Below are 26825 nucleotides of genomic sequence, written 5' to 3'. Positions count from 1 at the left end.
AAGATGGCGGCGGCCGCTAAACTTCTTGCGGTTACTGTCTGTATAAATCTACTTGTAAATAAACTACCGGTGCTTTTTCTAAGTTCTCAATGTCTCGTTTTAAATGTCAGGGCCCTTGGAAGTCTACCAATGAAGTGTGGAGCTACTTTGTGCCTCGTAAATGGCGTAAAACAGTGATTTATTTACATGGCTCCTTCGATGCCCGATTGACTTTCATTGACAAGCTGTTGAGAGCATCGGCTAACTGACCCCAGATTTCGGACAGCAGTGGACAAGACGAGATGAGATATGCAAGGTACGTTTACACTCGGTATCATGATTCAATACACTTTAGGTCAAAATCACACCGGAGTTCTCCTTTAAAGTAGTTTAACATAAGGCAGCAACATAACGAAATGTAAAAAAAAATGAAAGGGTATGAATAATTTCGCAAGGCACTGTAGTTCTTGGCTAAATTGCAATCTTCCTCTCCCACAGGGAAGACGATCTCCCCCCGAAGAGATCGTCCTCGGTCAAAGCGTTCCAGGCGGACGCCTCGTCTTCAGAGAACGACACGCTGACGTCCACCAACACCTACAACAGCCGCTACTGGCACAACCCCAAACCCAACTACGACACCAACTCCTACACGCGCTACAACGGCGACACGCGGCAGACCTTCACCGGCGGCTCCACCGCGCCCTCGCGGCCCGCCTACGCCAACGGCAGCCACACCCTGCCGCCGCCCAAGACTCTGGTGGTCACCACAAACTCCGCCCCCTCGCCGCCCGTCATGGCCCGCAGTAACGGCTCTCTGAGCCTCCGCCCGACCGTCGCCACCACGCCGGCCGTGACGCACGGACAGCAGCACACGCACTCCTACGCCGTCAGCCAAGCCACGCTGGAGCGCATGGGTGCCGTACCCGTCATGGTGCCCGCGCAAAGCAGAGCCGGTTCGCTCGTCTGACGCGACGGGCCAAATCCAAACTCTTTTATAACCGAGTTCAGCTGATGCCAACTAAAACTGCTCCGTTAACACCCCCTCCCTCCTTGTTTTTCATATTGCCTGTTTGCTTGATAGTTTTTTCATTTTTTAAGTCTTGACGATAAACTGGCTTCGCTGCAGGCAGATGAAAGGGCCCTCAAATCACGTATTTCTCAAACCCCCCTGAATGTGCATGATGCTTCGTTTGATTCGAATACAGCTTTTATTGCTTTCTACCACTGGAATCACAGAGGAACAAGTGCGGATTTCTCCGATCGGATCCGGCCGCTGATCGACGTCGTCGAGAGGTTAGACTGCTGTTTAGTTTTGTTTGAAAGAAAAGTCTTATATTGAATTATATTGTCTTAACACCCCTAATTCAGCACTACTGACTAGAGCCGTAGTCTACCTCTAAAACACTACAGATAGAGTCTAATCCATAGTGTAGGTCTCATCATGGAGTATGAAAGGGTTCAATCGGGTGCTGCTTTCAAACAGGTAGATGCATATTTGTCCTCTATGTTATATGAGAGACGTTTGACAATATTAACACATTCACTGTTCATTTTGTTCGTTTGGTTGTTTTTTTTAAAATACTGTAAATAATGTAACTACTTGTAGAATAGAATGTGAATTAAAACATTCTTTTGCCCAAATCTCACTTGTGGTTTTTCTTTAAATACGTACTATACGTAATATGTACAGTTGAGGTCAAAAGTTTACATCCCCCTTTCAGGATCATGCAAAATGCATGTTATTGTTTATTTAGTACTGACCTGAATAAGATATTTCACATAGTTGAGATATTTCAAAAGTTTACGTACACTTGATTCTTAATACTGTGTTGTTTCCTGAATCATCCACAGCTGTTTTTTCTTGTTTAGTGATAGTTGTTCATGAGTCCTGAACAGTTAAACTGCCACAGATTTTTTGGTTTTCCAGCATTTTTGTGTATTTGAACCCTTTCCAGCAATGACTGTATGATTTTGAGATCCATATTTTCACACTGAGGACAACATATGGACTCATATGCAACTATTACAGAAGGTTCAAACACTCACTGATGCTCCAGAAGGAAAAACTATGCATTAAAAGCTGGGACTTTATTCTCGTAATATTTAGACTTTATTCTTGTCATATTTTGACTTTATTCTTGTCATATTTTGATTTTATTCTTGTCATATTTTGACTTTATTCTCGTAATATTTTGACTTTATTTTTGTAATATTTTGACTTTATTCTCATAATATTTTGACTTTATTATCGTAATATTTTGACTTTATTTTTGTAATATTTTGACTTTATTCTCGTAATATTTTGATTTTATTCTTGTCATATTTTGACTTTATTCTCGTAATATTTTGACTTTATTTTTGTAATATTTTGACTTTATTCTCATAATATTTTGACTTTATTTTTGTAATATTTTGACTTTATTCTCGTAATATTTTGATTTTATTCTTGTCATATTTTGACTTTATTCTCGTAATATTTTGACTTTATTTTTGTAATATTTTGACTTTATTCTCATAATATTTTGACTTTATTTTTGTAATATTTTGACTTTATTCTTGTCATATTTTGATTTTATTCTTGTCATATTTTGACTTTATTCTCGTAATATTTTGACTTTATTTTTGTAATATTTTGACTTTATTCTCATAATATTTTGACTTTATTCTCATAATATTTTTACTTTATTCTTGTAATATTTTGACTTTATTCTCGTAATATTTTGACTTTTCTCGTCATATTTCGACTTTATTCTCATAATATTTTGACTTTATTCTCGTCATATTTTGACTTTATTCTCGTAATATTTTGAATTTATTCTTGTAACTTTTTTAATAACAACAAAACATAAAGTTATATTTTTGGCAACTGTAAAGGTCCTTCTACACCAAAAATAAAATTATTGATCCCTATTAATGATCCCTTTTATTTTGCTAAAATAATGAACATTTTGCAGATTCTGAAAGGTGGATGTAAACTTTTTACCTCAACTGTACACAGTGTTGGGAGTGACAAATTACAAGTAATGCGAAATATCTAATCAGATTACTTTTTTCAAGTAACTAGTAAAGACACATTACTTTAAAAGTGTTACTGTTTCAAATAAGCAACGCAAGCCACTTCCTTCATCCAGAAGCTTATTAATTAAATTTTTTGTTGTGAACGGGCCTTTACAGTTGCAAAAAATATAACTTTGGGTTTTTTTGTTATTAAAAAACAAAAAGCAAGCCGAGCCCAAATGACACAAAAGTATCCAAATGTATTACCTTACATAAAAAGTAACATAATTAGTTACTTTTATAGGGAATTATGCAATACTGATCATGCATTGCTTTTAAAATAACTTTCCCCATTACTGTATATGCTGACAGACAGATTACATTTAGGATGTTTATCTGTTTAGTAAACACATTTTTATACAGTGAACTGGTGTAATTTTAATGCTGATTGAAGAGTTTGTGCAAGTTGTGTGTGGGCTCATCTGTGTAAACACTGTCTGTCTAAAGGTCGATGTTGTAGTGCAGTACAAATAGTGTTTTTAAGACAGTTTGCACTGTTTGTCATCAATACAGTTTCATTTGGAGAAATGTGATCAAACTTAGTCTTCAGAAACACTGAAATAGTAAAAGTGAAGCTCCTCTGGACTGATATAAATCGAGTGAAGCCCTCAACAAGGTAAGCAAATACTTATTATCCAAAAGAACAATACAAACATCTGTGCTGTGTTTAAAAATGGACAGATTGTTAACTTATTCTCACGTAATTAGAAGAATTTAAAAGTCCATTGTAATCATTAAGGCCTGTTCACACCAAAAACAATAACTATAGCAAATTGCAATAAAGTGTATTATTGCGCACACTAATAGATAACAAATTTAGGTTATAGAAATGTTGTGGGAACGTTGTCATGAAACGTTTCTAAAATGTTGAAATGTACTTGTTATGATTGTAACGTTATTTAAAAGATGCACAAACGTTCCTTACGATGTTCTATTTCCACTCATGTAACATTATTTAAACGTTTGTTTTGAACATTCTAAGAATAATGATTAAAGCATTACTTAATTAAACTTTGATTTGAATCCGTGGCGGAAGGAAGTAGTTTGCACAAAAGAGGCCTTTTAAAGACACTCCGTTGTTATTTTATTTATGTATTTGCACACTTGAGCCAACGAACTGTTGTATAAACCAATATCACAATGGTAGACTTGAGATACGACTGTATATCAGCACGCTGTCATTACCAGCAGCCTCGTATGGCAAGCCGTTTTAACCAGAAATATACTAAGTGTTACTCATTGTAACACTTTAGTAACAATTCAATTAGAGAGTTCTATAATACAATTTTTACTAGTAACAATGCCAATTAAAGAGCTCTCTAATTCAATTCTTACTAGTAACAGTTATAATTAGAGAGCTCTCTAATTCAATTTCTGCATTTTTACTAGTAACAATTCAATTAGAGAGCTCTATAATTCAATTTTTACTGGTAACAATTGTAATAAGCGAGCTTTCTTATTCAATTATTTATTCCACTTAAAGAGCTCTACAAATTAATTTTTACTAGTCATATGTCTCCATTGACTTCCGTTCATTTTTAATTACAGAGCTCTACAATAGAATTTTTACTTGTAAGAATTTCAGTTAGAGAGTTCTACAATTGAATTATTACTAGTAACAATTACAGTTAGAGAGCTCTCTATCAATTTTTACTAGTAAGAATTCCATTTAGAGAGCTCTCTAATTCAATTGCTACTAGTAAGAACTGAATTAGAGAGCTCTTTAATTCAATTACAGAGCTCTGCAATTAAACATATCTTTCATGTGTGTTTTTTTCTAGTAAAAATGTAACTGTAGTGCTCTGTAATTGCTTTTTTAGTAGTAATGATTAAATTAGAGAGCTCTCTAATCAGAATTATTACTAGTAAAAATGACTAAGAGAGCTCTCTAATTGTAGTTGTTACTAGTAGCAATTCAGTTGTAGAACTCTGTAATTAAAAATGAATGGAAGTCAATGGAGAAATATGACTAGTAAAGTTAATTTGTAGAGCTCTCGGATTGGAATTGTTATTAGTAATAATTAAATTAAAGAGCTGTCTAATTATAATTGTTAATAGTAAGAATTTAATTAGAAAGCTCTCTAATTGATTTGTTACTAGTAAAAATGCAATTACGACGAGTAACGCATCGTATATTTTAGGCTAAAACGGCTTGCCATAGCCACGCGCCTCTGGCGAACCACAGCAGTGCCGATGACAGCCATATCTCAAGTCTACTCGTGTGATATTTCTCATGTATATCAGATATTAGTCAAGCTATAAGAACTTTCATGAACATTAATTTAAAAAAATTATGTTAACATTTATATAACTTAAAATAACTGAAGTTGGAAGAATAGTCATATGTTTCCACTGACTTCCATTCATTTTTAATTACAGAGCTCTACAACTGAATTTTTACTAGTAAGAATTTCAATTAGAGAGTTCTACAATTGAATTATTACTAGTAACAATTACAGTTAGAGAGCTCTCTATCAATTTTTACTAGTAAGAATTCCATTTAGAGAGCTCTCTAATTCAATTGCTACTAAGAACTGAATTAGAGAGCTCTTTAATTCAATTACAGAGCTCTGCAATTAAACATATCTTTAATGTGTTTTTTTTACTAATAAAATGTAATTGTAGCGCTCTGTAATTGCATTTTAGTAGCCTAGTAATTATTAAATTAGAGAGCTCTCTAATCAGAATTGTTACTAGTAAAAACTAACTTAGAGAGCTCTGTTATTGGAATTATTACTAGCACAAAATACTTAGAGAGCTCTCTAATTGTAGTTGTTACTAGTAGTAATTCAGTTGTAGAACTCTGTAATTAAAAATGAATGGAAGTCAATGGAGACATATGACTAGTAAGGTTAATTTGTAGAACTCTCGAATTGGAATTGTTATTAGTAATAATTAAATTAAAGAGCTGTCTAATTATAATTGTTAATAGTAAGAATTTAATTAGAAAGCTCTCTAATTGATTTGTTACTAGTAAAAATGCAATTACGACGAGTAACGCATAGTATATTTTAGGCTAAAACGGCTTGCCATAGCCACGCGCCTCTGGCGAACCACAGCAGTGCCGATGACAGCCATATCTCAAGTCTACTCGTGTGATATTTCTCATGTATATCAGATATTAGTCAAGCTATAAGAACTTTCATGAACATTAATTTAAAAAAATTATGTTAACATTTATATAACTTAAAAAAAACTGAAGTTGGAAGAATAGTCATATGTTTCCACTGACTTCCATTCATTTTTAATTACAGAGCTCTACAACAGATTTTTTCTAGTAAGAATTTCAATTAGAGAGCTCTGTGTCGATTTTTACTAGTAAGAATTCCATTTAGAGACATCTCTAATTCAATTACAGAGCTCTGCAATTAAACATATCTTTAATGTGTTTTTTTACTAATAAAATGTAATTGTAGCGCTCTGTAATTGCATTTTAGTAGCCTAGTAATTATTAAATTAGAGAGCTCTCTAATCAGAATTGTTACTAGTAAAAACTAACTTAGAGAGCTCTGTTATTGGAATTATTACTAGTAAAAAAAATGACTAAGAGAGCTCTCTAATTGTAGTTGTTACTAGTAGTAATTCAGTTGTAGAGCTCTGTAATTAAAAATGAATGGAAGTCAATGGAGAAATATGACTAGTAAAGTTAATTTGTAGAACTCTCAAATTGGAATTGTTATTAGTAATAATTAAATTAAAGAGCTGTCTAATTATAATTGTTATTAGTAAGAATTGAATTAGAAAGCTCTCTAATTGGCATTGTTACTAGTAAAAATTTAATTACAGAGCTCTCTAATTTAATTGTTACTAGTAAAAATGCAATTACGACGAGTAACTAGGGTTACCACTTTTAATAAAAAAAATAAGGGACACATTCGGGGGGGGGGGGGGGGACGTCCTGAATAAGAACTGATCATTGTTTTTTTTTTCTACTTTTTAGAAATGGGGTCTATATACCCCGTTAAAATGTAATCATGTCCCATATCTCAAAAATGCTGCAGTAAAAAGGTTTCATATGAGTTTTGCATATAATATGGGACGTCCTGAATAAGAACTGATCATTGTTTTTTTTCTACTTCTTAGACTCTAAAGTGTAATAATGTCCCATTTCTCAGAAAAGAACCGTCAAGTACACCAATAAATAAAACGGATATTAAAGCAGAAATGCAAATAAATAAGTAAGTAAAAATTCACGAGCATTTTGTAGTATTATCGCTCAGTCCTGGGCGTCTAAATGAAAAGCGCTCTGCAAGCGCGTTCTCTCTGTGTTGTTTCCTCGTTGTTTCTGAAACTACCGTAATCACTGTAATATGCGCGCATACTTAAAATCAATCGCGGCTGGCTTGACCGTGTTTTTCTGAACCGTGGATGGCTTTACCGCAGTGAGTATTTGCATGAGACGCTGCTTTAAAAAAAAATTATAAAAAATACGGGACAAAACCCGTCCCGTATTGATTCAAAACGGGACGCGCAATTTCATTCTCAAATACGGGACGATTCCGTATTTTAAGGGACGGGTGGCAACCCTACGAGTAACGCATAGTATATTTTAGTCTAAAACGGCTTGCCATATTCTTGTGACTATGGCGAATCACAGCCGTATCTCAACTCGTGTGATATTTCTCATGTATATCAGATATTAGTAAAGCTATAATAACTTTCATGAACATTAATTTAAAAAGATTTTGTTAACATTTATATAACTTTAAAAAAAAAAAAAGTTTGAAGAATTCTGTCGTCTGCCGCTTTAAATGCGCGAGCTCTTTAAACTCAGATGGATTCTGATTGGCTGTCAGTGTTTCTGTCGTTCATCAGCGGGAAAAGAAAATGGTTCCCGAAGTGATTCAAACGATGTGATTCCGCCGTTTTGCGGTGTAAACTTACCTTTTTATCTTAGAATAAGAACTGTTTTAAAACTTTATCACTTAGATGGATAACTGTGTAGAGTTTAATCAGGGTTCCGCCATATTCAGTCTTAGATGGGAGTGTAAACTGAAGCGGAACTGAACTGGAGCTAAATCTAAAATGGAAAGTGATTCCAACGAGAGTCTTTCAGTCAGAGCGATTTACAAAACTTTATTGTTACGGTTCTAGTCTGTGGTGTGAACGGGCCTTCAGTTTTGGTCTTGTTTTTCATCAATGTATCAAACAGGTGCATTTACAGCAAATCTGCGGTTTCTTGATGTCTAAATCCATGGGCTGGATTCTTCTTCTCTTAATTCATCTGACCTCAGCGCTCCAGTCTCCAGGTGATCTATCTATTTATCTGTCAGGTGTTGCCAACTTATTTTCAGGGAAAGTTGCTAAAGACAGGACTTTTTTATTTTTATTCAAACTGATTAAATATACAATCATCTTCAGTAGAACATTAACAAAGTAAAGAAGATAGAAGTAAGAAGAGGAGAAATAAAATACAGTAAGGGGGTATGTTGCTTGGAATAAGAAAAATATATATATAGGCCTATAATAATTAAAAATAATAATAATAATCTAAGAGCATAATCTAAGCGTAACCTAAACCTAATCAGAGTTAGGTTTAGCAACTTTGCAACTTTTTCTTGTCAAAGAAGACGCCAAGTGAGAACACGCCCTTAGAGAGTATTTTATAGAATAAGTGCATTTTACTAAAAACATTAAAAATAATGTTAATGCAATTTTTAATGCAAACTGTTGCTAGGTGCTTTTAAAGAAAAAGTTCCACAGGTAGTCTGAAAAGTTGCTAAAACTATATAGACCTTTTTCCTGAGTAAACGATGAGCGCCGCCATTACGAATTCTAACGTCAGATTGAATGCTTTTCTGTTCCGGTTTCCATAGGAACCCATTCAAATAGGCTCTATCTGTTTTTAATGTAGCTAACGTCCGCTGCTTCGTGTCATCTACACTCATTAAAGTGAGGCACTGACAAATGACTGTCATTGGGACATTGCGCTATGGAGCCATGTGCTTTTTTAAAAACATTTGAATAGGTTTAACATTAGTTTATTAGCTCGGAATATACCCTAATTTGACTAGAAACAATGCAGACCGGAAATGCAAAGCATTCTTTCAGTTAAGAGTCGGACTTACTTCCGTGTTCAGGAAAAAGGTCTATATATAAAAAATGCTAGGTGCAACACTATGATCAGACATATCTATTTAAAGCATGTGTCTGGTGTTCAGTGTTTCTGGACAGGCGTGATGCCGTTAATCTGCTGAGGAACCGAAGGGCTAATGCCTTCCTGGAGGAGATGAAACCTGGAAATCTGGAGCGGGAGTGTTATGAGGAGCGATGCTCGCTGGAGGAGGCATCTGAGATCTTCCAGAGCAGAGAGAAAACGGTAGAGTCACATAAACAATATGGGGATCCTGAAGTGAAATATGACTCATTGGAGATGAATCAAATCCTTCATCAGAGTGCATGAGATGAGAGTTTTGAGTTCTGGGTTCTTTAATGCAGTGCTTCACAATTTTTAACTTTTTGTATTTTATTATTTTGTGTTTTTGGCACTAATACATAATTTATTATATCTTTTTTTTTTAATTCACAAAATAGCAATTTCTACCGGGGATGCACCGAAATATAAAATTCTTAGCTGAAGCCGAACAAAATGTAACACTGGGAGGAATGCCGATTACCGAACACGGCTTTTCAGTTTCAGCTTTTTTACAGTTTTGTCTTGCTTTTCAAAGAAAAAAAAAATCAATTACAAAACAACAATTTAAAACTATTTACTTAACACTGAACACTTTTAACATTCTAGCAGACATTATAGCCCCGCTTTTTAAAAATATTTTGTCTAAAAAATGTTCTCACTTTTTTCATTAAAATTTTTTTTTTATATATAATAGGTGTTATATTATTTCATATGTCAGTCTTTACATGGTTAGATAAAAAGCTTTGAATCTGCAGAACATAGAGATGGATTTCTGAAGAACTAGAGAATAAAAAAGATCTTTGTGTCTCTTAAAGACTCTATGATGTCAGCTCTTTAACACGTCTGTAGTTCTAAATGAAACTTTTATGTTTATGAACTCAATCACATCATTGTCTGACTTTCATGTTTTTGTGTTCTTCTAGATGGAGTTCTGGTACAAATATCAGAGTAAGACTCTTCTTTATTAACCATTTTAGTTCAAGTCACTCTGCTGAAGTAGAATGAATAAACTCTGAAACATCATTTTGACAGATTATGATGGAGTTAAGTGAGGTGTTGTCATTTTCAGCCCTGAATCTGTGTCGTTTTAACCCGTGTCTGAATGGAGGAATCTGCAGTGAGAGCCGTGGTGTTCCGGAGTGTCTCTGTCCTCCGCAGTACAGCGGGAACAACTGTCAAACAGGTGATCCACTGCAGTCTGCATTTGTCTGTGCACTTAAATAACTAATATTTATTCTGAAGAAAGATGTATAGTGATGAAAGCCAAAATATTAAGTATCATGGATTAATAAATACTGAGAAATCCACTATTTTGTAGAGGAAGGTCAAAATGGCAATTTTCACCTTAGATTCAGAGTCAAGTTACAGGGGGTTAAAAATTACTTCAGAAAGATGGCAGCATCATTATCTTATTTTTGCACAGAGATTGGTAGCTATATTAGTAAAATCTGTTAACTTCAGATATCTTTGTTGCATTATGTGCCAATGGTGACCATTCAAAAATGGGAAATCAGCACTTTTCAGGTTTTTCTCCAAAGTTTGCATGCCTGTAACTCAATAAGTATTAAAGATATTTTAATGCCCTTTTAGATATTGGGTCTTAACAAACTTTGCTTTTGGCAACTTTATTTTTAATGCCTTATGAGATTCGGTTCCAGAGATATCGGAACTTCAATATGGCTCCAGGAGTAAATCATTAAAATGTACACATTTTCAGTGGTCAAAAACCAAATGTGGGTCAATTTGCGAAAATATGATACTTCTTTATTCTGAAGAAAGATAGACATGTATAGTGATGAAAGCCAAAATATTAAATGTAATGGGTGAATATTCACTGAGAAATCCACTATTTTGTAGAGGGAGGTCAAAATGGCAATTTTCACCTTTAAATTCAGAGTCAAGTTACAGGGGGTTAAAAATTACTTCAGAAAGATGGCAGCATCATTATCTTATTTTTGCACAGAGATTGGTAGCTATATTAGTAAAATCTGTTAACTTTAGATATCTTTGTTGCATTATGTGCCAATGGTGACCATTCAAAAATGGGAAATCAGCACTTTTCAGGTTTTTCTCCAAAGTTTGCATGCCTGTAACTCAATAAGTATTAAAGATATTTTAATGCCCTTTTAGATATTGGGTCTTAACAAACTTTGCTTTTGGCATCTTTATTTTTAATGCCTTATGAGATTCGGTTCCAGAGATATTGGAACTTCAATATGGCTCCAGGAGTAAATCATTAAAATGTACACATTTTCAGTGGTCAAAAACCAAATGTGGGTCAATTTGCGAAAATATGATACTTCTTTATTCTGAAGAAAGATAGACATGTATAGTGATGACAGCCAAAATATTAAATGTAATGGGTGAATATTCACTGAGAAATCCACTATTTTGTAGAGGGAGGTCAAAATAGCAGTTTTCACCTTAGATTCAGAGTCAAGTTACAGGGGGGTAAAAATGACTTCAGAAAGATGGCAGCATCATTATCTTATTTTTGCACAGAGATTGGTAGCTCTATTAGTGAAATCTGTTAACTTCAGATATCTTTGTTGCATTATGTGCCAATGGTGACCATTCAAAAATGGGAAATTGCCACTTTTCAGGTTTTTCTCCAAAGTTTGCATACATGTAACTCAATAAGTTTTAAAGATATTTTAATGCCCTTTTCGATATTGGGTCTTAACAAACTTTGCTTTTGGCATCTTTATTTTTAATGCCCTATGAGATTCGGTTCCAGAGATACTGGAACTTCAATTTGGCTCCAGGGGTAAATCGTTCAAATGTAGACATTTCCAGTCGTCAAAAACCAAATGTGGGTCAGTTTCTTTTAAAGAGGAATGTCTGAGGAACAAATAATGTTAAAACTGGAGATGTATCTTGTTTTTTCTGTCAAGACAACTGCATTGAACATACCAGTCTGAGTGCCATAAATATTATTTTTCCAAAGTTCGCGTGCCTATAACCCAAGAAGTATTAAAGATATCACAATGTGATTTTAGATTTTAGTTCTTCATAAACTTTTCATTTAAATTACTAATTTTCAAGACCCGACATCATTTATTATTTTACTAATTTAACTACCAATCTCTGTGTAAAAATAACATTATAATGCTGCCATCTTTCTGAAGTCATTTTTACCCCCCTGTAACTTGACTCTGAATCTAAGGTGAAAATTGCCATTTTGACCTCCCTCTACAAAATAGTGGATTTCTCAGTAAATATTCATCCATTACATTTAATATTTTGGCTTTCATTACTATACATGTCTATCTTTCCCCATAATAAATATTACCAAAATCAAAAAATTTGGGCCATTTTGTAATTTGGTTGATTTTGACACAGAATGACCCTCATGCAAAATAGTTGGAGCAGTTGACTACTTGGTCTTTCTTACAAACAAACAGTAGGCTGAACAGGCATTTAATTTGTTTGTGTGTCTTCAGAGGTGTTTGACTGTAAATATAAGAATGGAGGGTGTCTGCACTACTGCAGTCAATCAGAGCAGACGGCAGGTGTTGTGTGCAGCTGCGCAGACGGTTACCAGCTGGATGAAGACGGACGGAGCTGCAATCCAGCAGGTACAAACACAAACCTGTGTAAGCAATGTTATCGAACTGAAATGCTTAAAAGTAGTAGAATTTATTTGTTTATTTATAGTTATCATCATCATTTTATTTTTTTATATATATATTTTTCATATGAGACCGTTAAAATTTATGAAAAACATTTTTTTTTTTTTAATCTTACTATCATTGAATGTATTTAATGCATTTTATAATCAAAGTAATTAATTATTTTGGCAAAAATAAAAGCCCTTTTAGGACCATTAACATGATAATCTTTGTGACTTACATTTTCCCACAAATTCACATCAATAATGTTGTAAGTAATCATTATTCTTTAAAATAATTATAGTAATTGCATTACTTTATTTCATTACATTAAAGACAAATATGATCATGATATCTTTTGATTTATATTTCTAAAATGTACACACACACACACACACATAATTTAAATATAAAGAGAAAATGTATTAGATTTTATTCATTTTTTATTTATAATTTTTATTTATATTAGTACTTCAAATTAAACTAAAGAAAATTGAGAAGTGTAACTTTGGCAGCTGAAATAAGTTTAATTAAATTTTTATTTCCATTAAAGTTTATTTTTATTTATTTTATTAAAGTAATGAATTTATTTTTGTTAACTCTAATAACTTATTAAAAATGATAATCACATTTATTTATTTATTTTTAAATATCGATATAGTTTTAATTAGGTTTTAGTTTTTCATTTTAGTTGAATTTGATTTGTTTTAGTACTTCAAATTAAACTAAGAAAGAAGTGAGAAATGTTGCTTTGGCAGCTGAAATAAGTTTACATTTCGTTTTATTTTAATTTGATTTGATTAGAAGTTTAAAGTAATGAATTTATTTATTTATTTTAGTACTTCAAATTAAACCAAAGAAATATGAGAAATGATGCCTTGGCAGCTGAAATAAGTGTACAATTAGCTTTGATTTCCATTAAAGTTTAAAGTAGAGAATTTATTCTTGTGGTTTTATTTTTTGTTTAGTTAACTCAAATAACTTATATACAATTTTTTTTACATGATCAGTTTTATAAATGTAAACACACAATATTCCTGATGAGATGTATCTGTGTGTGTGTTAGTGCAGTATCCGTGTGGGAAGCAGTGGGTTGGTGGGATCATGTCTCGCTCACTGGATGATATAAACCTCAAAGATGCTGATTATGCAAACCACACCCACATCACAACAAACTCCTCCCACTCATTACATAAAAACACTTCACTGGACAACTCCACTCTCTCTTCAAACCAAACCAATCCTGTGTCACAGGAGAAGCTGTCTGACACAGGAAGTGACATCAGCAGTGTGAATGAGGACACCCGCATCGTTGGAGGTCAGCTGCAGGGTCAGGGTGGAAGTCCATGGCAGGTGGGTCAAATTTTCTTTCCTCTGATTGTTTAGGAGACAGTCATCACTCTGAATGAAGAGCATAGTAAATACTGTCCTCTGCAGGTTCTTCTTCGTCGTGAGGATGAGTATGGTTTCTGTGGCGGGTCTCTGATCAATCAGCGCTGGGTCGTGACGGCAGCCCACTGTCTCCAGCAAACACCACATCACGTGACCATCGGTGAGACATTTATGACAGCTTTATTAATGCATTTCAGCAAGTTATGTAAGTTTAACAATTATTTATGGTAACATTTTTAAATATCTTGATTTTTTTTTTGGCTTCATATGTTTATATGCAAGTGAAACATGCAAGAACATGGACAGATCATATTTTAGCCCCAAATCAAATGGAAAGAATAAATGGATAACAATTTTATAGAACTGTTTCAATTAGGTTTTATTTTAATTAATTTAATTTTATTTTTTTTTGTAGTTTTTTTTTTTCATTTTAATGTTAGTTAAAGTTTTAATAATTTTGTTTTTATCATGTTTTATTTAATATATAGTATTATTATATACATATATATATATATATATATATATATATATATATGTATATAATAATACTATATATGTATATGTATATACTATATATATGCTATTATATGGTACTGTAAACTATATCGTTTTTTTAGCTTCGTTTTTAAATGAGAAATTAGTGATTAGTTTATCAACTAACTGAAAAGATGTTTTTTGTATTTTATTTTACTTTTTTCTGGTTTATTTTATCTCAATACAATTTCTGTATAGTTTTAGTTAATATATAATTTAAGTTTTGTATTGTGTTGTATGATGTTTTAGCTTTAATAACCCAGATATATAAGCATATGTCAATATATCAAATATATAACTGGTATACTATTATAGTTTTCAAATTTTTAATTGTATTTTATTAGTAATTTTTCTTCATTCGATAATTTCTTACAGATTTGCTAAAACATTTTAGTCATTTAGTAATCATCTTTTAGTTTAACATTTAATCCTGTATATAATAGTATTTATTATAGTATATATAATATGTAGTATATAATGTAGTAAATATTATATGTAATATATAAAAAATAGTTATATATATATATATATATATATATATATATATATATATATAATAGGAAGTATATAATATAATATAGTATATGTTTTTAGTGTAGTATGTATATGTGTATATGAAAATAGTGTGTGTGTGTGTGTGTATATATATATATATATATATATATATATATATATATATATATATATATATATATATATATAAAATACTCTATATAATAGTATTTACTATAGTATATAATGTAGTGTATGTAATAAAAATAGTATAGTATATATGTAGTATATAGTATAAAATATAGCTTGTCTATGTAATAATATACTATATTTTATACTATATACTACATATATACTATACTATTTTTATTACATACACTATAGTATATAATGTAGTGCGCATATATATATAGTACTGTAAATACTAGTGTTTAGTATAGTGTGTGTGTGTGTGTGTATATATAACATAGTATATAATATGTAATACTGTAAATACTATATGTAGTGTATATATAATATATAATAATAGTATAGTATATAGCACCTATATAATGTTTAGTATGGCATACAATAGTATTAATATAGTTTAGTATCTAGTATATAATATAGTGTATATAACATGTAATTTATAATAATAGTATATGGCATATAAATATTTAATACGGTATCGTATTTAGTATAGTAAAATTGTATACTATAAACTATAAACTATATATATATATATGTATGTATATATATAGTATATGTAATATATAATAGCATAGTATATATAATATGTAGCAGGCCTATATAATATAGCATAATATACAATAATTGTATTGTATAAATAAAATTTAGTACTGTATATACACACTAGTATTTAGTATAGTACATATAATAGTAGTATAGTATATGGCATATACAGTATATATTTCACAGTATAATAAGTAAAATGTTTTTTTACATATCAAATTTGCATCAGTTTAGTTTGTTTTTTGTGCTGAATCCTGAATGTGTTTGTGACATTTCCGCAGGAGACTACGATAAGATGCGTCCCGACAAAGACGAGCAGAAGATCACGGTTCAGAAGGTGGTCCTCCACCCGCACTTTCACGATTACACCTTCGACAGCGACATCGCTCTACTCTACCTGTCCCGTCCCGTCACTCTGGGACCGTTCGCCGTCCCCGCCTGCCTGCCCGACGCCGACCTGGCCGTGCGATTGCTGAAGCCCGGAGAGCAGGGCCTGGTGTCGGGATGGGGGGCCACGGGCTTCCTGCGACGCTCGTCCCGCTTCCTGAGGAAGGTGATGCTGCCGGTGGCCGATCAGATGAGCTGCATCAACTCCACTGAACACGCCATCACCGATAACATGTTCTGTGCCGGATACCTGCTGGAGGAGATAGACGCCTGCACCGGCGACAGCGGAGGACCCTTCATAGTCAACTACAGGGGCACGTGGTTCCTGGCCGGAGTGGTGAGCTGGGGCGAGAGATGCGCCGCCGAAGGCAAATATGGCGTTTACACCAGACTAGGAAACTATTTACTCTGGATACATGAGGAGATCATCAAAGAGGAACACAGCCAGAGCCAATCCACTACTCAAGCTCCATAACGCTGCTGGGATTTACAACCTAAAACTTATGCAAAAAAAATTCTAATATATTGGTTATATTCCAAAATATTAAAAAAAGCATAGATACTAAAATATATTTTAAAATGTATTTACATGAATATTATCTACTGATATATGTGACCCTGGACCACAAAACCAGTCTTAAGTCGCTGGGGTATATTTGTAGCAATAGCCAAAAATACATTGCATGGGTCAAAATTATTGATTTTTCTTTTATGCCAAAAATCATTCAGAAATTAAGTAAAGTTCAAATTAAGTAATGTTCAAAATTCCTACTGTAAACATATCAAAATGTAATTTTTGATTTATAATATGCATTGTTAAGAACCTAATTTGGACAACTTTAAAGGTGATTTTCTCAGTCTTTTTGATTTTTTTGCATCCTCAGATTCCAGATTTTCTAATAGATGTATCTCGGCCAAATATTGTCCTATCCTAACAAACCATACAGCAATAGAAAGCTTATTTATTGAGCTTTCATATGATGTATAAATCTCAGTTTTGTCAAATTTAACCTTATGACTGGTTTTGTGGTCCAGGGTCACATATTTCTCTGCAATTAAAAAATATAAATCTACATTTTAAAGCATTTATATTTTGCATTATATTCACAGTAAACAAATAACAAAATATTAAGCACCTTTAAAATACAATGTAGCCCATATGGCAGAAAAAAAAATACACATATATATACAATGTATTAGTTTAAAAGCATTTCAACACATATTTTGCCCTCCATATGCCATTATGACATTATGATTTTTTTTCTGTATGTGTAACACATACTGAGAAAAAATCTAAAATAATATATTCTAAAGAAAACCGAAATGGCCACAAAATGTTGCCAAAAATACATTGTATGGGTCAAAATTTTCTATTTTTCTTTTATGCCAAAAATCATAAAGATATTACGTGAAGATAATTGGTAAATTATTGTGGAATCTATTATATACCATAAATATATCAAAACCTAATTTTTAATTAGTAATATGCATTGCTCAGAACTTCATTTGGACAAATATAAAGGCAATTTTCTCAATATTTGGATTTTTTTCACCCTCAGATTCCACATTTAAAATAATAAATGTACCCTTATGACTGGTTTTGTGGTCCAAGGTCATATATTTACTATTTGAAAATCTGAAATCTGAGGGTGCAAAAAAATCTAAATATTGAGAAAATGACCTTTAAAGTTCTCCAAATGAAGTTCTGAGAAATGCATATTTCTAATCAAAAATTAGGTTTTGATATATTTATGGTATATAATAGATTCCACATTAAAAAAAAAAAAGCCTTATGACTGGTTTTGTGGTCCAAGGTCACATATACTAAAATATATTTTAAAACATATTACATGAATATTATCTACCGATATATTTATCAGCAATTAAAAAATATATATAGTTTAAAAATATAAATTTATAGTTTAAAGCATTTATATTTTGCATTATATTCACAGCAACAACAACAACAAAAAAACCCCCAAAATATTAAGCACCTTTAAAATACAGCGTAACCTGGCAAAAAAAAAAATTCAATATATATATACATTTTTAATGCATACAGAAAAAAAATCTCAAATATTTTTCAAGATATTTCAAATTATTTAAAAAATGACCAAAAAATGTTTCAAAAATATATTTACATATACCAGAAAACCAGTCATAAGTGGCACTGGTATACGTGTAGCAATTGCCAAAAATACATTGTATGGGTCAAAATTTTCTATTTTTCTTTTATGCCAAAAATCATAAAGATATTACGTGAAGATAATTGGTAAATTATTGTGGGATCTATTATATACCATAAATATATCAAAACCTAATTTTTAATTAGTAATATGCATTTCTCAGAACTTCATTTGGACAACTTTAAAGGCAATTTTCTCAATATTTGGATTTTTTGCACCCTCAGATTCCACATTTAAAATTATAAATGTACCCTTATGACTGGTTTTGTGGTCCAAGGTCATATATTTACTATTTGAAAATCTGAAATCTGAGGGTGCAAAAAAATCTAAATATTGAGAAAATGACCTTTAAAGTTCTCCAAATTAAGTTCTGAGAAATGCATATTTCTAATCAAAAATTAGGTTTTGATATATTTATGGTATATAATAGATTCCACATAAAAAAAAAAAGCCTTATGACTGGTTTTGTGGTCCAAGGTCACATATACTAAAATATATTTTAAAACATATTACATGAATATTATCTACCGATATATTTATCAGCAATTAAAAAATATATATAGTTTAAAAATATAAATTTATAGTTTAAAGCATTTATATTTTGCATTATATTCACAGCAACAACAACAACAAAAAAAACCCCAAAATATTAAGCACCTTTAAAATACAGCGTAACCTGGCAAAAAAAAAAAATTCAATATATATATACATTTTTAATGCATACAGAAAAAAAATCTCAAATATTTTTCAAGATATTTCAAATTATTTAAAAAATGACCAAAAAATGTTTCAAAAATATATTTACATATACCAGAAAACCAGTCATAAGTGGCACTGGTATACGTGTAGCAATTGCCAAAAATACATTGGATTTTTCTTTTATGCCAAAAATCATTAGGATATTAGATTTTAAAAAAAAGTACCCTTATGGTTTTGTGGTCCAAGGTCACATACTAAAATATATTTACATGAATATTATATACCGCTATACGTTTTCAAAAATATTAAGCACCCTTTAAAATACAGTGTAACCTATATGGCAAAAAATATTTCCTACCATATATATATTAAAACCTAATTTTTGATTAGTAATATGCATTTCTCAGAGCTTCATTTGGACAACTTTAAAGGCTCAAATAGCTGTATCTCAGCCAAATATTGTCCTATTCTAACAAACCATACATCAATGGAAAGCTTGTTAATGTCACATATAGAAAAATATATTTACATGAATATTATATACTGTTATATTAATTAGCAATTAAAAAAAAAAAAAAAAAAAAAAAAATATATATATATATATATATATATATATATATATAGCTTAAAAATATAAATTTATATTTTGCATTATATTTGAAAAAAAAAAAAAAAACATTTTCAAAATATTAAGCACCTTTAAAATACAATGTAACTTAAATGGCAAAAAAAAAATCTCAAATATTTTTCAATGTATTTCAAATTATACAAACATTACCAAAAAAAATTCAAAATGTAACATTAATATATTTAGATATGTTACCTGGAGCGCAAAACTAATGTTAAGTATCACAGGTATATTTAGAACAATAGCCAAAAATACATTGTATGGGTCATTTTTTTTTTCCTGCACCCTCACGTTCCAGATTTTCAAATAGTTGTATGGCAGTTAAATATTGTCCTATCCTAACAACTCCTGCACAAAAGGAAAGCTTATTTATTCAGCTTTCATATGATGTATAAATCTCAATCTCCAAAAAGTTGCCCATATGACTATTTTTGTGATCCAGGGTCACAAATATAAGCACCTTTACAATGATACCCATATGGCAAAAAATATATTTTCAAAAATAGGTAAAATTAAAAAATGCATTTACAAATTTACATTTAAAATGTTCAAAAATGGCTGTTTCAAAATATATTAACATCTATAATTTTTTTAATAGAAATATAAATTCCTTTTAAAAAGGCATTTGAAATGTACGGAGCCCCTTACGTCACCTGTAGAAGAAAAATAATTAATCCGTGGGGACGGTTTGCAATTCGTTCCCTCAGTTTATAAACCGTCCCCACGGATTAATTATTTTTCTTCTACAGGTGACGTAAGGGGCTCCGTAGAAATGTACTTTTGAAAGCATACTTTTTTTTTGTTCAATCCAAAAAATCGATTCTAATGTAACATTGGAAGAAAAGCCTTATCTATAACGTGAACAGAAAATACCATTTAATTTAAAATCAGCAAAGAATATAGATTACAGTGTTCCAAAAAAATACTATTATTAAAACATTGTATAATACATTATATAAAAAAATATAATATTTTAAAATGTTCATGTATTGAAGGTAAGATTGGAAATGTATTTTCTTTCCCATGAAATGTATTTCGGTATCAATATTCACAACATATTTTGCCATATGGGAAACATATTATCTTAAATGAAGCAGGGTCTTTTTTCTTCATTTACATCACAATATTGACTCTTCATATTCATGACATTTACACTGCAAAAAAGTCTCTAATTTATTTTTCTAAACGTTTTATTGACAGAATCAAGACAGAAACACTAAGAATTTGTTTTCTTCACAGAACTCTTACAATTAATGAGCAGGATATTTGTTACAGTTTTTAATGTTACAAATCTGATATCAAAAATGCAAAAAAATAAATCCATTAACTCTTAAACATATGTCCCATAATTGCTGAAAAAGATTATATAACTAAGTGACCATTTTTAACCAATGTATTTTTCAGTAAATATGGCGCATTCATTTGATAAAGTCTGACATCCACTGTCCAAAAAAAATACATTTTAATGTTTTAATTAGATTTCAAAACATACAAATACAAAATAAGCATATTTGTATTTATATCATTTTTTTTTTATAGAAATGGTTTAAGTACTTTATATATTTACATTTTTTTTAATGGTCAAATGTATGAGGACATTATCAAAAGTTAAATATATCAATAAAAAAAATTACATTAAAGCCAAACCAAATAAAACTAATTATACATGCAAATATTTACAAAAAAAAAAAAAAAAAAAAAGAAGAAACAGGCCTGGACAACATGAGTAAAATGTCAGACATGGAAACTCTTTATTATGAAAGATACATCAGAACCAAAGGGCAAAACATTTCCAGAGCAGTTCTCTGGGCTCTGAACACATAGCAAAGGCGGCTCCACTAAACTCACGCGGCTACAGTACAGACACGCGGCATTATGGGAACCTAGCGCTGCTGGACAAAAACACTGGCAACATCTGGATCTGACGGACAAACACAGGAGAGACGGCAGAGGGTCAGAGCGGCATGCGGTTGCCCTCCACGCTGATCTTCACCGCGTGACCCGGCTTCGTCAGACGCTTGATATCCGCAAAACGCCGCATCTGTTTATCTACTCGCGACAAACCCTTCTTCAGCGGACCCTGAACCAGAGAACAACCAAAAAAAAAAAAAGAGTCAGAAACACAGGAAACCGGTAAACTACAAGTACAATCAAAACCAAGTGAAAACACACCTAATAAAATAAATGAAAATTTAAAAAAAAAAAGGGAAAGAGAAAAAAAAGCCAGCAAAGTGTAAGCAGAAAAAAATGTTTTTCTGAAAAAAAAAAAAAAAAAAATCTGGAAAATACTAAGATACAAGTCACGCAATGCATTAAAAAAAAAAAAAAAAAACAAGATCTTCAAGCAAAAGAAAACCTACTACTAAAATAAATGAATAAATATATGAAATAAATTAAATGGGAAAATACTAAAAGCCAAATCAAGTCTGCTAAAAACATGCAATTAACTTATTACTATAAATCCAAAACAAGCCAATGAAAATAAATAGCAATAAAAGTTAAATAAAATCGGTAACACTTTACAATAAGGTTCATTAATTAAACATTAATTAATGTACTAACTAACATGAACTAACCATGAGCAATACATTTGTTACAGTATTTACTAATCTTCATTAACGTTAGTTAACGAAAATACAGTTGTTCATTGTTTGTTCATGTTAGTTCACACTGCATTAACTAATGTTAAGAAGATTTTAATAATGTATTAGTAAATGTTAAAATTAACATAAAGATTAATAAATTCTGTATAAGTGCAGTTCATTATTAATTCATGTTAACTAATGTTTTTAACTAATGTTAACTAATGAACCTTATTGTAAAGTGTTACCATAAAATCAATTAAAAATAGACTTTTTAAAAACGATACTTCTACAACCTAAAAAAAGCCAATGCAATATATCTACTTAAAGGGACAAAAAAAGAAACACCATGGAAAATTAAGTTATTAAATATTATATAAAATTAAGTTTAATAATTAATATACAAATACAAGCCAAATACAAATATATTTTTATAAGAAATAAATGTAATAAATATATAATTAAAAAAAGGAAACTCTACAACTACAAATGCAAGCCAAATAAATTTAATACAATATATTTATTTATTTAACTTAAAAAACTGAAAACTACTATAAGCAAAAAAAGCTGATAAAATTATTAAAACTAAATTAGCAAATTTGTAAAAAAAAAAAAAAAAAAATGCATTAAAACAGGGAAATTCCTAAACAAGCCAAATATTTTTTTTTTAAATATACATAAAAAAAAAACTACTATAAGCAAAAAGAGCTGATAAAAATTATTTTAATTAAGCAAATGTAGAAAAAAGGAAAATCAAGTAAATTAAAAATAAGAAACATTACAACTACACATAAAAGGCAATTTTATACATACAGTACAGACCAAAAGGTTGGACACACCTTCTCACTCAAATGAATGGTCTGTACTGTAGATATGAATTCAACTGAAAAAACTTGTGAAAAAATCTCTTTCAGGTGGTCAAATAGCAAATAGTGGAGCTCTGCAGCCACCTACTGGTAAAAGTTATTTTTTTACTTTTAAAACGGGATTTTCCAAAAGATGGGCAAAAATCTTACACTAAACCATGTGAAATTATCCATGTTATCCCCATGAATTAAAGTTAGAAATGTGGGTCTTTTATAAAGTGAATTTGACATAAAAAGCAGTTTTTGTATAAAAACCCATTTAAAAAAATATTTATTTATTCATTTATATATATTTAAAAAATATCACTAACCCACTGAAAACTGCACAAATGTAGAGTAAAAACTTTAATAAACAGAAAAATATACAGTACAGACCAAATGTTTGAACACACATTCTCATTCATTTGAATGAGGAGCTGTGTCCAAACTTTTGGTCTGTACTGTATATAAAAAATACATTTTATAAAAAAGTGATAAAAAAGAAAACTAGTTTTCTAATAAAAGCTGACAAAAAAATTATTAAAATTAAATGTAAAAATGTAATTGTATGCAATTAAGCAAATTAAGAAAAATTGTTTAGAAATAAAAGAAAAAGAAAACAAACAAAAAATGAAAATTAAGTGTGATATGCTTTTACAAAAATGGGAAACTCCACAATTTCAAATACAAGCCAAATATTTTTTTTTATACATTTATAAAAAAAAAAAGAAATGTAACTACTATAAAGCAAAAAAAGCTACTCCTAAATTAAAAAAAAAAAAAGTATTACATTTAAACATCATTTTAGCCAAGTAAGCTAATTAACTTTTAAAAAAAGAACATTAAGAAAATTGTAAAAATTATCAAGTAAATTAACTACAAATACAAGCCAAATAAAATTATTTTTTTTATATATATTTATAAAATAAATTGATTAAAAAAAAAGAAAACAAGCAAAAAAAGCTGATTTTTTTTTATTGTAAACTTACAATTAAAAACAAAATGTAAAAAGGTTAATAAAATTAAGAAAATAAAAAAGGAAAACCAAGTAAATTAATAATATGAATTAAAAATGTAAAACTCAATAACTACAAATATATTTGTAAAATAAATAAATCATATATATATATATATATATATATAATTAAAATATATTAAAAAATAAGAAAACCAAGAGTCAAATCAAAAACATTTGGAAAAATTTATATACTTTTTTTTTTTTTTTTAAATCCTATATTTAGAAAATACTCAGAAAAGGACAAAGAATTAATAACAATAATAATAAAAAACTATAACTACCACTACAATCAAAACCAAGCCAGATCTTGTGAGTGCTGGGCTGTTATTTTGTGTCATGTTCTCGAGCATGTTTACATTTTTAATGAACTATTGGTTAGCCTCAGTAGCTGTTCTATACACAGTATTCGGTATAAACATGTCAAGAACATCCAGACCCGAAGGGCTGACGTTTAGTGGGTTGGTCATGTGACTTTCACACAAACTCAAGTGCATTTCAAGTTGATCTGAAACCAAAACCAGAGCTGGATTTGTTCAGGCAATGCTTTGTAAGAGCTGAACATGAACTGGGGTTAGTTGGGGTTTCTCAGCGTCATGCAGACACTTACTGCCCCCTCAGACAGGAGCGTGTAACTACAGCGGCATACGGTTTCCCTCAATGCTGATTTTCACGGCTCCCTGCGGCCGGCGCTGCTTCCTCTGCTCCAAAAAACGCCGCTTGTGCTTCTCCAGCAGGCTGATGCCTTTCCTAAAGCTCCTCTACCAATCACACAACAGTAAACAAACTCCTCCACCAATCAGGTTAAGAGGGGAAACACCTAAACATTATTGTTTCTCTCTTTCCTGCCTTGCAAACTCCTCCCACTCTTTAGCTGAGAATGAGACGCTCATTAATCATTCGTCTAGAGTTAAGCCCCACCCCCATACAAGCCCCGCCTACTCACTCGGTTCGAGTCGCCATCCGTGTTCCATTTGGGCCGAACCACGTAGTCTTTATTGGACGGCATGGGCACACGGGCCCTCGCACAGAAACCCGGGTCACCCGGCCGCAACGCCCTGATAGACAGACACAGAAAGAAAAATATTTAATCATAATCAAATTTAAAGGTTTACATTACTTAAATAAATAATGAATTACACAAATTATTATTATATATTTCTTTTTATTTACTTACTGCTTTTTTGAATTAAAATATAATAGATATCCTTTCAAAAAATATTAAGTGAGAATTTATTAATTAGTATTAATAAAAATAATATTATAATATTAATATTACAAAATATAAGGAATTACACAAATGATATAACGCATCTTTAAGATATAAAATAAATACATACATTTCCTATTATTAAATAATCCTTTTCATTAATTAGCATTAATAAAAAAGCTGTCCTTAAAATAATATAAAATATTAAGGAATTGCGACAATGCATCTTTAAGATATAAAACATTAAACAATTAATTATCATTAATAGAACTATTACTCAAATTTAATGCAATTTTAAATTTTAATATTTTATCATTTATTTTAAAGGAAATCTATTATATTATGTGCTCATTTAGTATTAATAAAAATATTAAAAAGTCCAAGAAATTACAAATTATATATTGCATCATTAAGATATAAAATAAAATAAATACATTTCTTCATAATTAATCCTTTTATGAGAAATTACATAAATTATGATATAATAGGTTTCTTTAAAGTGATAGTTTTTTTATTAATTAGTATTAATAAAAATATTACACAATATAAGGAATTACACAAATTATATAATTCATTTTTTAACTGTATAATAATAATAAATACATTCCCTAATAATTAAATATTAAATATTTTTTTATTAATTAGCATTAATAGAACTATTATGAAGAATTACACAAATTATTTAATGCATTTTTAAATTATAATGGATTCCCTTTAGAATTATCATAAAGTATTTAGTGATCATTTTAAATAATATAAAATTTATGTAAATTATAAAATAAGAAATTACTTAAATGAGAATTCTTTTTTTTAATTAAAAAATAAATACACTTTCTTACAATATTTTACAACAAATAATTTCTCAAATTAATAAAATAAATTAATAATTTTCATTAATTAGCATTAAGAAAAATATATATAATGAATTATATATTTTAAATTATAATAAACATGTTTTATTACAATAAAATATTAAATAATCATTTTTTATTAACCTGTATTAAATGGAACTACTATAAGAATTACAGAAATTATATAAGACATTTTAAATCGTAATATTGAATAAATGTAAAACTATATAATATAAATATATTATAAATTTATAAAATTTTACTATAACGAACAAATTATAATTCTTCAATTGCTTAATTTAAAATTGATTACAATTATTTTATACAAAATTTTCTTCAAAAGCATATTCAAATATTTAATCAATCATTTTCATTATTTAGCATTAATAAAGTTAATGACAAATTATTAATACATTTTTAAATTAAAATAAACATGTTTTAATATAATAAAATACAACTTAAATTTTAAAAATTAAATTAAAACTTAGC

The 26825-nt window shown here is 30.2% G+C and overlaps 3 protein-coding genes across 3 annotated transcripts in view; 2 read left to right on the top strand and 1 right to left on the bottom strand.

Annotated features, from left to right (window-relative positions):
• igsf11 (immunoglobulin superfamily member 11) overlaps window positions 1-1620 on the top strand; it is a 150111-nt gene extending 148491 nt beyond the window's left edge. Inside the window, exon 5 of the mRNA XM_073818249.1 lies at window positions 478-1620. Within this exon, the coding sequence (XP_073674350.1) occupies window positions 478-946 (469 nt within the window). The 3' untranslated portion in view covers window positions 947-1620. The remainder of the gene's footprint in view (window positions 1-477) is intronic.
• Window positions 1621-3532: 1912 nt separating this feature from the next.
• On the top strand, window positions 3533-18647 carry LOC141285359 (coagulation factor X). The gene is made up of 9 exons (XM_073818375.1): window positions 3533-3652; window positions 8189-8285; window positions 9198-9355; window positions 10096-10120; window positions 10242-10355; window positions 12616-12750; window positions 13850-14136; window positions 14221-14335; window positions 16215-18647. The coding sequence occupies exons 2-9, from the start codon at window positions 8219-8221 to the stop codon at window positions 16793-16795; spliced, it is 1482 nt and encodes a 493-aa protein (XP_073674476.1). The 5' UTR covers window positions 3533-3652; window positions 8189-8218; the 3' UTR covers window positions 16796-18647.
• Window positions 18648-21560: 2913 nt separating this feature from the next.
• The window catches only part of LOC141285381 (protein IWS1 homolog), an 8916-nt gene continuing 3651 nt past the window's right edge, over window positions 21561-26825 (bottom strand). Inside the window, exons 5-6 of the mRNA XM_073818395.1 lie at window positions 25222-25333; window positions 21561-21913 (exon numbers count right to left, since the gene is read on the bottom strand). Of these exons, the coding sequence (XP_073674496.1) occupies window positions 21788-21913; window positions 25222-25333 (238 nt within the window). The 3' untranslated portion in view covers window positions 21561-21787. The remainder of the gene's footprint in view (window positions 21914-25221; window positions 25334-26825) is intronic.

The sequence above is a fragment of the Garra rufa genome, chromosome 14 (assembly GCF_049309525.1).
Source record: "Garra rufa chromosome 14, GarRuf1.0, whole genome shotgun sequence".
Classification (NCBI taxonomy): Eukaryota; Metazoa; Chordata; class Actinopteri; order Cypriniformes; family Cyprinidae; genus Garra; species Garra rufa.
Note: the sequence above shows the minus strand (reverse complement) of the source record. Positions and strands in the feature narration are given on the sequence as shown.